The sequence below is a fragment of the Arachis hypogaea genome, chromosome 2, assembly GCF_003086295.3.
Source record: "Arachis hypogaea cultivar Tifrunner chromosome 2, arahy.Tifrunner.gnm2.J5K5, whole genome shotgun sequence".
Taxonomy (NCBI): Eukaryota; Viridiplantae; Streptophyta; class Magnoliopsida; order Fabales; family Fabaceae; genus Arachis; species Arachis hypogaea.
In genome coordinates this window covers 16926359-16940362 of record NC_092037.1, presented here as the reverse complement: position 1 = coordinate 16940362, position 14004 = coordinate 16926359, and the positions used below count along the sequence as shown (strand labels likewise).

The window sequence follows — 14004 nt, the reverse complement described above, 5'->3', positions numbered from 1 at the left end:
GCCTTCTTCAGAGTTTTGCTCAAATCCCTCAATTTCAGTCAGAATTTACCTGAAATCATAGAAAAACACACAAACTCATAGTAAAGTCTAGAAATGTGAATTTAACATAAAAACTAATGAAAACATCCCTAAAAGTAGCTCAAACTTACTAAAAACTATATAAAAACAATGCCAAAAAGCGTATAAATTATCCGCTCATCAGTATCCAATGCAGCAGATGTCAGACTGAAATCTGTTATATTTTCACCAGGAACTAAAGTATATACCTCTTCTCTTTCCTAATATATGCTATTGCCTCTTCTCGAAGTAGACCAGGAACTAAAGCATATACCTCAAAGCAATCCTTCTGCACACAAAAGTTTCGATTGCAATGAGGAAATTGCATATAAAAATTATATTCTACTTGAACACAAGATAAGCTACTTACAGTTTTTTGCACATTGATTTTTACCCAATCAGCAGGAGGTCCAATATCAATCACAGCTGTATCTCTACCAGTCACATATATCAACACAGGCAGGCAAGTCAGCGAGTGAACTAAAGTGCCAAGCATAGGCTGGCAGCATATTTCAACCATTAACCATACAAACAGATAAGTAGTAAGCTTAACACAAAGGATAAACAGAGCTGTAGAAAATGAAGTAAATGTGTCTTACTGTGGTTTACACGGTTTAGTACGTGTAGCTTTGACTGCATTGTCCATATACGATGGTTTCTTGCGTTTAAGTAAATCTGAGCCAAAGTGAAGGGAATCAAATACTGAGAGAATCATTTAACAACTACAATCCTGTTAGGAATGGTAGCAATAGGATGAAGGGCCATACTGATGCTTTTAAGCTGCTCTTTTTCACGTTTTTGCATAGACACAGAATTCCTATCCTAAGAAAAACAAAAGTATTAAACAATTATACAGTGTAAAAAGTAAAAACAAGGACAGAGAAAATGTCAATTAATCACAACTTCAGAATTGTACCAGACCTTAATAATGGCGTCACCAACTTCACCATTGCCTAGTAGACGTTGTGAGTGCCAACCCCGCATAGCGCGTGCTGCAGCATCTCTACATGCTCTACCTGATGCTGAAGTCTGCATAGAAATTTATTTTATCCTAAACATCATCATTAAAAATACTAAATTACCTAACTCAAATTTTAGAGACTAATAGTTCAAATTTTAGAGACTAATAAATATGTACTCCTAAATTTCTTAAATTGTTTCCAGAGAGAGAAGACAAGAATTCAACCATTCTCACAATGGCACCACTGAAGGATATCCTTTAATATGTTGGCTGGTTTATAGGTTTAGTAGTTGTATAGTTGTATTGTTTCTAGGGAATGTAATAAAGCGACCAATTTTCTAGATAAGCAACATAATAGATATGTCACAAAATTTGATACCTTCTATCTACCAATATGCAACAATACAAAGGCTATGGGATCAAAGGCATACAGATCACTACGACTTAGTGAGGAATATGAAAGAATATATTCACATATCAACAAACAAAATTACTAGGATCAACAAACAAAATTTCGATACCCAATTTAAAAAAGAAACTAAAAAGTTAATTCCTAAAGTGGGACACAAGATTTACATCCTTAATCGTCACAGGACCAACCTCAGAGAGAAGGTCCAAGCATGGTGGTAGAATCTCTTTGGAAGCATGGATTGAGCCATACTAAACAATTAGGATCAGTTTAACATGGCAGGAGCAATTTTACCATGGCAAGTTTTCATCTTCCACTCAATGAACAATTTATTAAATCAACCACAACAAAACATAATATAACAATCAAAAGGTAGAGAACAACACCAAAACAATAATTTATCAAATTAACAAGTTAATAAGATCAATTAAAACTGAAAATCAAAATAACAAGAAGAATTAACATTTTAAACTACAGCAAACTAACAACAAAATAAGCACTAGAAAACATACTAACCATGAAAACAACAATAAAAAAACAATAATTAATACAAAAAAGAACAAGAAGGAGGAAAAAATCACCCTAGGATGAGCAGTTCTGAAAGCAAAACAGTACAGGGAAAGGGATGAGCTTTAAATCGCGACGGAGATGGCTGAATGGAGGCAGACAATGGCGGAACGGTGGCTGAAAGGCCGCGGAACAGAGGCTGAACAGAGGCTCGAACACGCTGCATAGAGGACTGAACAGAGGGCTAAGCAGCTCGAACGAGGGTTGGCCAAAAAACAGACGCAGAAGCTTGGCCAAAAAGGAGGCGGATCGGCGGCGAACAAGGGCAACGTTGCACTGAAGCTGTAGCAGCGGCGGTGGCTGGACGTTGAGGAACGGCGATGAGAGATGGCTGCTTCGGTGCTTCCTCCAAGCTGCGTTCGAGTTCTCTTCTGTCTTCTCTGCGTTCTTCAGTGTGTTCGTTCAGAGGCCAGAGAGAGGGGGAAGTGAGGGAGTGAGGAGGAGGAGAGTGGCTGAGTGAGACTGTGAGAGAGGAGAGGCCAAGAAGGTGCTGCGCGTTTTGGTTACTGGTTAGGGTTCCCCTAACCAACGGCACCGTTTTGAGCAAATTTTAGAAAATCGGTCGGGTCCCAATTCGGTTCGACCGAATGATTTTCGACCGGTTCGACGGTCCAACGACGGTTTCTGAATCTTTCGATTTTAATATATGATCGAATTGTTTTTTATACCGGTTCACGGTTCAGAACAATCAGGATTTTATTTTATAGGTTCAACCTAGCATTTTAATCTTCTTTCATGGATTTTTCTTTGTTTTCTGTTTTTATGTGAATATATGGTTATAATTCTGAATGCAGCTATCAACCAATCAGTTTGTCTTTTCGAGGGAAAAATTTCAGTTATATATCCAATCTTCCTTGTGCTTCATTTCTTTGATGTAGACTTCAGTTGTATAAATCATTCTTGGAAAAGTCTCTTTATTTTTCCATTTGTCCTTGTAATTTCTGTAGTTGATATTGTTTATGTTAGTAAGTAGACATGTTACAGTGTGAACTATAAACAGTACCGATATACAATACTAGCATCTCAACTTGCCAGTTTGAACAGAATTCTTGAGTTTCAGTATTTCATAATTATCTATACTTCATTAATTTTCGATGATGTCCTGGTTCATTTCAGGGTTGCAAAAGCTTTCCTTACTAAACTTGGAAGGGCGCCTTGTAACAGCTGCATGCTTGGATTCTCTTGTAGGATTAATTGCTTGATATACTTTTATGCTTATTATGTTGCTGATCTAGAAAATTGGTCGCTTTATTATATTCCCTAGAAACAATACAACTATACAACTACTAAACCTATAAACCAGCCAACATATTTAAGGATATCCTGCAGTAGTGCCATTGTGAGAATGGTTGAATTCTTGTCTTCTCTCTCTCGATAACTCTGCATCACCCTCCAAAATGATACTTCTACACCCCACATTCCAAGCAAATAATAAACCCTCCTGTTCATGGTTCTTCATTTTATATGTAGGTTTGATTTGTTCTTGTACATAATAAACACAAGAAATAACCGGTACCAAACCTACTTTGAATTTTAATATCTGATTTTAACACGTTTTCTTTATCTGAGGTAAAAAATGTATTAAGGAAATAGGATAAAAAATAAATAAATTAAAAAAGAAAAAGGAAAGAGAGACGATTAGTTTAAATTTCTGTAACAGAAATGGGGCCAAATAGCCATGAGTAGCTCAATTAGAAGTATTACTATAGTAGCCCAATTAGTTGTAGTATGCTTTGAAAGTCTACAAAATTATTTTTCTTAAAGAAAAAATGAAAAAGAAAGAAGAAAGAAGCTGCTTTGAGAGGGACAAATGTGTTTGAACAAATTTTCATGATAGGATTAAAATACAGATACTATAATTTAATCAGTTTTTACAACACCAACATAATATTATCTTTTTATCAAAGTGACCCTAAATAATACATATTTACAATATTTACTTGCTAGGCATTGAAAACTTGGTAAAAATTATTTGGGTATAAGAACCTCTATCTATAATACAAAGGCATTTTGTATGATAACTAGGAAGAAGTGGTTTATACTTTAGGAAACATTTCAAGTGCTCCAGGGAGCACCGGTGTACCAGTTGTTTTAACCGTTGATTTCAATTAATATATATTATATATATTTTTTATAATTCAGATCAACGGTTAAAACAACTGGTGCACCGGTACTCCCGGTGCACTTGAAATGCTTCCTATACTTTATACCAAGAATAAGCTATTCAAGATGACCATAGAATAAAAAACAATTTTTTTTCTTTTTTAATTTATTTATAGGAACTAACAAGTAACAATTACTCCTTGCACATGACATAAATTGGGGGGATTGGGAATATGACATTAGTAAAGAAAATCAATGAGTAAGGTACAAGTCTCATTAGGGAAGTGAAATCTTCTATCCCATTTTTGGATTTTCCTGTCTCCTTAGTTCTTTCAATGAAAATCTAACACCTGTAAAATCATGAGACCTCCCTTTTTCTTCTATTTCAAGATTCTCAAACCCAACATCTTCAAAATTATTCACACAGAAAAATGGGATAGAAGATTTGAGTTCCCAACTACAAGCACCTTGTTCATCAAAATTGCACTAAACAAGTTTCACTTTTTTAAATATATAGATTTGTTCACCACCAGAACCTAGTACTTACAAGGCTATACTGAAAAGATAACTACCACCCTAAACTCAAAAACTGGAGGAAAAAACAGAATGTGTAACCACCTAATCACAATCTCTTAAAATCATTCTATCAACCCCTTTCACTGTGCTGTGCTGGATCTAAGACTATCAATGATCCAAAAGGTTAGTTAATATAATCTTGATATCTTGAGCAGAAACTGTTGTAATTATCATTATTGTTATTGTTGTTGTTATTATTATTATTATCATCATCAATGCTTTTTATAGGAAAACTCTAGTTACTAATGCTTTTTATATGAAAACTCTATCCCTATAGCACTTTGAATATTTGTATATTTACCAAATATTGCTCTAATATCTCTTCACAGTTGTGGGCTTTATTAAATCATAGTGTTAAAACTCTCTATTTAAGTTGAATTTTTAAGACTGCTTATAGTAGTGCTTGAGTTTATTCATCTAGAGTGGGCAATAACTTTAAATACTGTAACTTGGATGTTGCAGAATATTTGATAATTTTAAATGCCTTACTGATTGTAGATGTAATTTTCATTATCCCACCCCCCTTCTCTTTCTCCATTCCTCTCTTTTTTCTCCCGCTTTTTCATTTAATTCTCTGTACATTGATTAACTATCATGGTTTTGATGGCAGTTTTGCTTCAAAAATCTCTGAATGCACCAGATCCTCAAATTGTTGAAGATGCATGGAACACATTTGTTCAGAGGGGCCGTTATGAACCTATATTTTATGGACAATTGATAGCTAGTTGTCCTTTATCGTTTGATGCTTCTGTTCTAGTTCTGAACTTTGGGAATGCTGGTATGATACGTGAGGTCATATTGCTGGGTATAATGATGGATACACAGCCTATACCCATTCTTCATCCAGGTGGTTGTTGGGGCTACAATTGGTTCCATTATGTCTCTTGTGTGGTATTGGCTATGAAATGCTTTTATTCAGGATGCATATCAATCCTCTTTGTTTGTTAGGATCATTGGTTTATCGATTTCTATAGGAATTTGCATTTATTTTGTTGTATTTGTGATCCGTCATTGGCTTAAAGATGACTAAAACCACACTAAACCTGTTGTAGCATTGCACTAAATTGTGTTGGTTAATGAAATATCATTTTGTATATCAAGATTGAAGTATTTGTTATATACCAGTAGAAGCAATGAGGGTAATACTTAGTTGTTTATCAAGATTGAACCTCTTCAGATAGGACAATACTAGTTAGAAGCAATGAGGATTAATCCAAAAACTACTGAATTGTTGCCACTACATTATGATAAGTTTATTGGCAAGTAGGAGACTAGTAGTATACTTAAATCGTTGGTACCAATTCAAAGTTGGTACCAATCAAAGTCACATAAAACCTTTCTCATCACTTTAGGAGCGTCATTGGTTGTGTGCAGTTAGGACAAGGTGATGCTATTTTTGCTGTAATATCAACACTGGTTGTGTGCAGTTAGGACAAGGTGATGCTACTTCTACTGTAATACCAAGTTCTGTTGTAAGTTGTAACCTAGTCAATCGAAAAAAATGGCTTCTTTTTGTTTAGTTTTGTTGAAATCCTAAAACCATAAAAATATGCATCTCCATAAATACTTTCACTTCTCGATGTTTGTATTTTTATCCTTTCAAATATGGCAATGCCTAAGACTAAGAAGCAACAATAAACTGCAAAACTAACATCAGTGTTACATTTATCTCTCATGGTTTTGCTTAAGAAGCAAGTACAAGCCATTTCAAACATCAAGAACCACTTAAGTATTATACAGGAGAAGCAGAAACGACCAAAACCAGAGTTCTATAACATATAGCTAACTAGTTTAACCATCCTGGATGGATAGCATTCTGATTCTGATTCATCTCTAAGAGAGAAACCAATTCAACAAATGAAAATACTTAAAAGAAACACTGAAATCCACATTAAACCCTTGAATATGCAGTTCCACTAATTCAATAACTGAGCACAAACTTTTCTCATTCTTCCTCCGATTCTGATTCAGCATTCCGAAGACAATCAATGAATGGTTGAGCATTCTTCCATATTTGAGAGTCCTTTTTATCACCCTTCAGTCCCTTTGAATACGAATGCACAACGTGCTCTTCTTCCACCAAATCAACATCATAGAGGAAATTTAGAAAAAGTGCAACCTCATTAAACTCATTGCTACCTTTCTTGTAACAGAACTCCTCAGCAGCATTGAGTAATAACAGCTGCGATCCCTCGTCATCTCCAGCAACTACACCAGCAAGGTGATTCTTTCTCTTGGTAGCTTCTTTTCCAAACGCCTTTTCGACGACATCAAATAATCCTTCAAGAAGTGCATTCATCTTCTCCTGAGCAGATACAGGAAATGCAGCAATATGTGACTGCAATTCCTTCGCTGCAACACCTTTCTTCAAATATGCTTTCACTTCCCTAACCACAGTTGCATAGTTCATAGTGTCACCATTCTCAGAACCCTTACATATCAGATCATATCAAAATCAATATTCAAGATCATTAACAATCCTAAATCACAGTAATGACCAATGATAACAACAATTGAAGAAGCAAGATGAAAATTTATAGATTAACTAACCAATTAAAAGTTTAAAACAACAATTACGGTTAAAAAAAACTTCTAAAGAAAGCAGAGATTGTAGTATCATTGTGAAAAATCCAACTCGACCAGGCTTAGTCAAGGGGGAAGATGAAAGTACTTACCTGCTCAATCAATTAAGGAACGAACTAGATCCTTCAAGACAGAGCACAGAGCGGGACAAGGAGCACGACAGTGGGGCTGACGCGGTGAAACAGAGACGACGTGGCGGGACAGTGGTTGCACGATGGAGGAACGAGGCGAGACCAGTTGCGGCGACGATGGTGGCTTCGAAGTTCGAACAGCGCCGGAGACGACCGGCAAGCAAGGCGGTGGCTTCGACGGCGGTGGCTGGATGAAGCATGTGTGGGAGTGAGGGAGGAGCTCGAGTTGGAGAGGAAGGAGGAGGATGGTCGCTTGAGTGAGAGAGTGGCAGAGTGCTTCGTTTGTATTTTGGGAAGAGCTAAGGCTTGCTCTTGCTGTGTGTTCTGTGTTGTCTTTCAAAGGAGGGGGTGTTTTGGTGGGGTGAGGGGAGTAACTCGCGTGGGGTAGGTGGGTTTTCTTTTTTTTTTCCCTTAACAAAATCAAAACGACGGCGTGTTATACAAACAGGTCGGTTCCCGGTCCGGTCCAACCGGCCGATTCAGCGATTTTCTAGCGGTTTTGTTATCAGCGGTTTTAGTAGGAGGAGTAGACTATTTTCTGCACTGGTTCCCGGTTGAACCGGTTCAACTGGCCTGTCCGGTCCGGTTTTTAGAACATTGTTCCACAATGAACGAAACGGCGCCGTTTGGTGAAGTTTTTTTGAAAACCGGTCGGATTTCGGTTCGGTTCGACCAATCGGTTCCTAGTCGGTTCGACGGTTCAATAACGATTTTTTAATTTAGTGATTATAGCTTCTAGCCGAACCGTCTTGCTCACCGGTTCACGGTTCGACCGGCTAAGACAGATCTCTCCATTGCTAAAAAAAGGAGAACAAATTCACTTGCTCCAATCAATATTCCTGGATTAGAGCTACCTAGTGTGAGTACTAAGTAATAAGTAGTTTATTATTATTATTATTATTATTATTTCACTTATAGCAGTTTTTTTTATACATTTACTGGGTGCAAGTCTGTTTTAGACCAACAGTTTCAATGGGTTTGGACGATACTGAACTTGCAATTCCAGCATACTTGTATGGTAATCATTTGATGGATAAGTAAGTAAACTCAATTAGAATTTTATTTGTTAACGGTGTTGTTAATTTTTTTAGCTATTTTTATTTATGTTAAATTATCTTTGGCAGCTACGAGGAGGATATAGTATTTTCAGAGCTTACAGCTCGCAGAGATGTATTCAGGAGCTTGATGCCAGAAAAGCCAATCGTTTCTCTTGTGCTAGACTTAGTAGCAGATATGATGAAGACAGGGTTGACCAGAGAAAGTGGTTATTGGTTTTTACCCACAACTTTTGCGGTAAGTATATAGAAGTGTATACTAAAATAATATTGGTAGTTATTATTTGTATTGCGCATATAAACTAGTGGCTGAAATAATGTATCTGTCAGAGAAAACAAAATTGGATCCCAACCGTCTACCGTCTTGTATCACATATGTTTATTTAGGCAAAGTTGACTGCTTAAAAAGAGTAAGTTTATATCATTTAAATTCATATTAGCAAATATTGGCATAAAATAATTTTAATAACTAAAATGACTTTCTCTTGATTAGGTCTTTATCCCTGTATCTGAAACTACTGACGAAGGTCATGAACACTGGTACCTCGTAGTGATTGATCATTGATGAGCGGATAATTTGTACGCTTTTTGGCATTGTTTTTAGTATGTTTCTAGTAGGATTTAGTTAGTTTTTAGTATATTTTTATTAGTTTTTAGTTAAAATTCACTTTTCTGGACTTTACTATGAGTTTGTGTGTTTTTCTGTGATTTCAGGTATTTTCTGGCTGAAATTGAGGGACCTGAGCAAAAATCTGATTCAGAGACTGAAAAGGACTGCAGATGCTGTTGGATTCTGACCTCCCTGCACTCAAAATAGATTTTCTGGAGCTACAAAAGCCCAATTGGTGCGCTCTCAACGGCGTTGGAAAGTAGACATCCTGGGCTTTCCAGCAATATATGATAGTCCATACTTTGCCCAAGATTTGATGGCCCAAACCGGCGTTCAAAGTCACCATCAGAATTCCCAGCGTTAAACGCCGGAACTGGCACCAAAGTGGGAGTTAAACGCCCAAACTGGCACAAAAGTTGGCGTTTAACTCCAAGAGAAGTCTCTACACGAAAATGCTTCAGTTCTTGGCCCAAGCACACACCAAGTGGGCCCGGAAGTAGATTTTTATGTCTTTTACTCATCTTTGTAATTCTTAAGCTATTAGTTCCCTATAAATAGGACCTTTTACTATTGTATTTTCATCTTTTGATCATGCTTGTATGATTGAACCCTCTTTGGGAGGCTGGCCTCATGGCCATGCCTAGACCTTGTTCTTATGTATTTTTAACGGTGGAGTTTCTACACACCATAGATTAAGGTGTGGAGCTCTGCTGTACCTCGAGTATTAATGCAATTACTATTGTTCTTCTATTCAATTCGGCTTGTTCTTGTTCTAAGATATCACTTGTTCTTCAACTTGATGAATATGATGATCCGTGACACTCATCATCATTCTCACCTATGAACGTGTGACTGTCAATCACCTCCGTTCTACCTTAGATTGGGTGGATATCTCTTGGGTTCTTTAACCGGAATCTTCGTGGTATAAGCTAGAATTGATGGCGGCATTCAAGAGAATCCGGAAGGTCTAAACCTTGTCTGTGGTATTCTGAGTAGGATTCAATGATTGAATAACTGTGACGAGCTTCAAACTCGCGATTGTGGGGCGTTAGTGACAGACGCAAAAGAATCACTGGATTCTATTCCGACATGATGGAGAACCGACAGCTGGATAGCCGTGCCGTGACAGGGTGCATTGAACATTTCCACTGAGAGGACGGGACTGTAGCCATTGACAACGGTGATGCCCAACATACAGCTTGCCATGGAAAGGAGTAAGAAGGATTGGATGAAGACAGTAGGAAAGCAGAGAGACGGAAGGGACAAAGCATCTTTATACGCTTATCTGAAGTTCTCACCAATGAATTGCATAAGTATCTCTATCTTTATCTTTATGTTTTATTCATCATCTATAACCATTTGAATCTGCCTGACTGAGATTTACAAGGTAATCATAGCTTGCTTCATACCAACAATCTCTGTGGGATCGACCCTTACTCGCGTAAGGTTTATTACTTGGACGACCCAGTACACTTGCTGGTTAGTAGTGCGAAGTTGTGATAAAGAGTTGAGATTGCAATTGTGCGTTCCATGTTGATGGCACCATTGATGATCACAATTTCGTGCACCAAGTTTTTGGCGCCGTTGCCGGGGATTGTTCGAGTTTTCGGCAGGCTTTTGGTCCTGTAACATCAGTGCCAAATTTTCGATCCGCCAACAGCACCAAGTTTTTGGCGCCGTTGCCGGGGATTGTTGAGTTTGGACAACTGATGGTTCATCTTGTTGCTTAGATTAGGTATTTTTTCAGAGTTCTTAAGAATGAATTCTAGTGTTTCAAGGTGATGTTCTTATCATCACCAAGGCTGATTGATTCTCATCAATTTAGCTCTTGAATGCAATGTCCTGTTGAAGCTTGGCTATCCATGTCTAATTCCTTTAGAGTAAAGCTTTAGACTAACATTGCATGATTCCTGGAATTCTAATTAAGAATTTTGATATCTTTATTTTCTTTTCACTTAATTTTCGAAAAATCCAAAAAAATTACAAAATCATAAAAACCAAAAAAATATTTTTATGTTTCTTGTTTGAGTCCAGTGTCTCATTTTAAGTTTGGTGTCTTGCATGCATTGTTTATTTGATCTTGGTTATATTTTCAAGTCAATAATACAGAGGACTAAAGATTCAGTACATGCAGCAGAGGAATTATACAGAAAAAGCTGGGCGTTCAAAACGCCCAGTGAAGAAGGAAAACTGGCGTTTAAACGCCAGCCAGGGTGCCTGGCTGGGCGTTTAACGCCCAAAAAGGTAGTGCTTTGGGCGTTAAACGCCAGAATGTGCACCATTCTGGGCGTTTAACGCCAGGATGGCACAAGAGGGAAGATTCTGTTTTTAATTCAAATTTTTTTCAGGTTTTCAAAATTTTCAAAATCAAATCTTTTTATAATGTTTTTCAAATCATATCTTCTCAATCATATCTCTTTAATCACATCTTTTTCAAAATAGTTTTCAATCATATCTTTTTAATTTCTCATTTCAAAATCTTTTTCAAAAATCACTTAATTTCTTTTCCACTTTTGGTTTTCGAAAATCAATTAATGTTTTTCAAAATGTTTTTAAAATCTTTTACTTAATTTTCGAAAATCTCTTCCCCTCTTCTCACATCCTTCTATTTATGGAATACCACTCCTCCTCAATGCACAATTTGAACTCTATCTCACTAAGTTCGAATTCTTCTCCCTCTTCCTTCTATTTTTCTTTTCCTCTGACACCTCAAGGAATCTCTATACTGTGACATAGAGGATTCCATATTTTCTTGTTCTCTTCTCTTTCATATGAGCAAGAGCAAAGACAAAAGCATTCTTGCTGAGGCTGACCCTGAACCTGAAAGGACCTTGAAGCGAAAGCTAAGAGAAGCTAAGGCACAACTCTCTGTAGAGGACCTAACAGAAATCTTCAAAGAAGAAGAACCCATGGTAGCCGAAAACAACAACAATCCCAACAATGCAAGGAAGGTGCTGGGTGACTTTACTGCACCTACTCCCGACTTCTATGGGAGAAGCATCTCTATCCCTGCCATTAGAGCAAACAACTTTGAGCTTAAGCCTCAATTAGTTTCTCTAATGCAACAGAATTTCAAGTTTCATGGACTTCCATTGGAAGATCCTCATCAGTTTTTAGCTGAATTCTTGCAAATCTGTGACACTGTCAAGACTAATGGGGTTGACCCTGAGGTCTACAGACTTATGCTATTCCCTTTTGCTGTAAGAGACAGAGCTAGGATATGGTTGGACTCACAACCTAAAGAAATCCTGAACTCTTGGGAAAAGCTAGTCAATGCCTTCTTGGCAAAGTTCTTCCCACCTCAAAAATTGAGTAAGCTTAGAGTGGAAGTCCAAACCTTCAGACAGAAGGAAGGAGAATTCCTCTATGAAGCTTGGGAAAGATACAAACAATTGATCAGAAAGTGTCCTTCTGACATGCTTTCTGAATGGAGCATCATAGGTATTTTCTATGATGGTCTCTCTGAACTATCCAAGATGTCTTTGGATAGCTCTGCTGGAGGATCTCTTCATCTGAAGAAGACGCCTACAGAAGCTCAAGAACTCATTGAAATGGTTGCAAATAACCAATTCATGTACACTTCTGAAAGGAATCCTGTGAACAATGGGACGAATCAGAAGAAAAGAGTTCTTGAGATTGATACTTTGAATGCCATTCTGGCTCAGAACAAAATATTGACTCAGCAAGTCAATATGATTTCTCAAAGTCTGTCTGGAATGCAAGCTGCACCAATGGTGCACGAAATTGTGATCAATACTTTTCACAACTCAAATAATCCCCGGTAATGAATCCAAAAACTTGGTGTTCAATACCATGGCATAAACACAACTTCGCACAACTAACCAGCAAGTGTACTGGGTCGTCCAAGTAATAAACCTTACGCGAGTAAGGGTCGATCCCACAGAGATTGTTGGTATGAAGCAAGCTATGGTCACCTTGTAAATCTTAGTCAGGCAAACTCAAATGGTTATGAATGATGAATAAAACATAAAGATAAAGATAGAGATACTTATGCAATTCATTAGTAGGAATTTCGGATAAGCGTATGGAGATGCTGTGTTCCTTCCGTCTCTCTGCTTTCCTACTGTCTTCATCCAATCCTTCTTACTCCTTTCCATGGCAAGCTGTATGTAGGGTTTCACCATTGTCAGTGGCTACCTCCCATCCTCTCAGTGAAAATGTTCAACGCACCCTGTCACGGCACGGCTAATCATCTGTCGGTTCTCAATCAGGTTGGAATAGAATCCAGTGATTCTTTTGCGTCTGTCACTAACGCCCAGCCTTCAGGAGTTTGAAGCTCGTCACAGTCATTCAATCATTGAATCCTACTCAGAATACCACAGACAAGGTTTAGACCTTCCGGATTCTCTTGAATGCCGCCATCAGTTCTAGCTTATACCACGAAGATTCCGGTTAAAGAATCCAAGAGATATCCACCCAATCTAAGGTAGAACGGAGGTGATTGTCAGGCACACGTTCATAGGTGAGAATGATGATGAGTGTCACGGATTATCACATTCATCAAGTTGAAGAACAAGTGATATCTTAGAACAAGAACAAGCGGAATTGAATAGAAGAACAATAGTAATTGCATTAATACTCGAGGTACAGCAGAGCTCCACACCTTAATCTATGGTGTGTAGAAACTCCACCGTTGAAAATACATAAGAACAAGGTCTAGGCATGGCCGAGAGGCCAGCCCCCCAATAATCTATGAACTAGACGTCCAAAGATGATCTAGAGATCTAAAGTGATCAAAAAGATGAAAATACAATAGTAAAAGGTCCTACTTATAAAGAACTAGCAGCTTAGGGTTTACAGAGATGAGTAAATGACATAAAAATCCACTTCCGGGCCCACTTGGTGTGTGCTTGGGCTGAGCATTGAAGCATTTTCGTGTAGAGACTCTTCTTGGAGTTAAACGCCAGCTTTTATGCCAGTTTGGGCGTTTA

The 14004-nt window shown here is 37.7% G+C and overlaps 1 protein-coding gene across 1 annotated transcript; it reads right to left on the bottom strand.

Moving 5' to 3' along the window:
- Positions 1 to 6618: 6618 nt before the first annotated feature.
- Positions 6619 to 7083, bottom strand: LOC112718542 (eukaryotic translation initiation factor 5-like). Its single transcript, XM_025770214.3, has one exon. It carries the CDS (start codon positions 7081 to 7083, stop codon positions 6619 to 6621), a length of 465 nt encoding a protein of 154 aa, XP_025625999.1.
- Positions 7084 to 14004: the final 6921 nt, after the last annotated feature.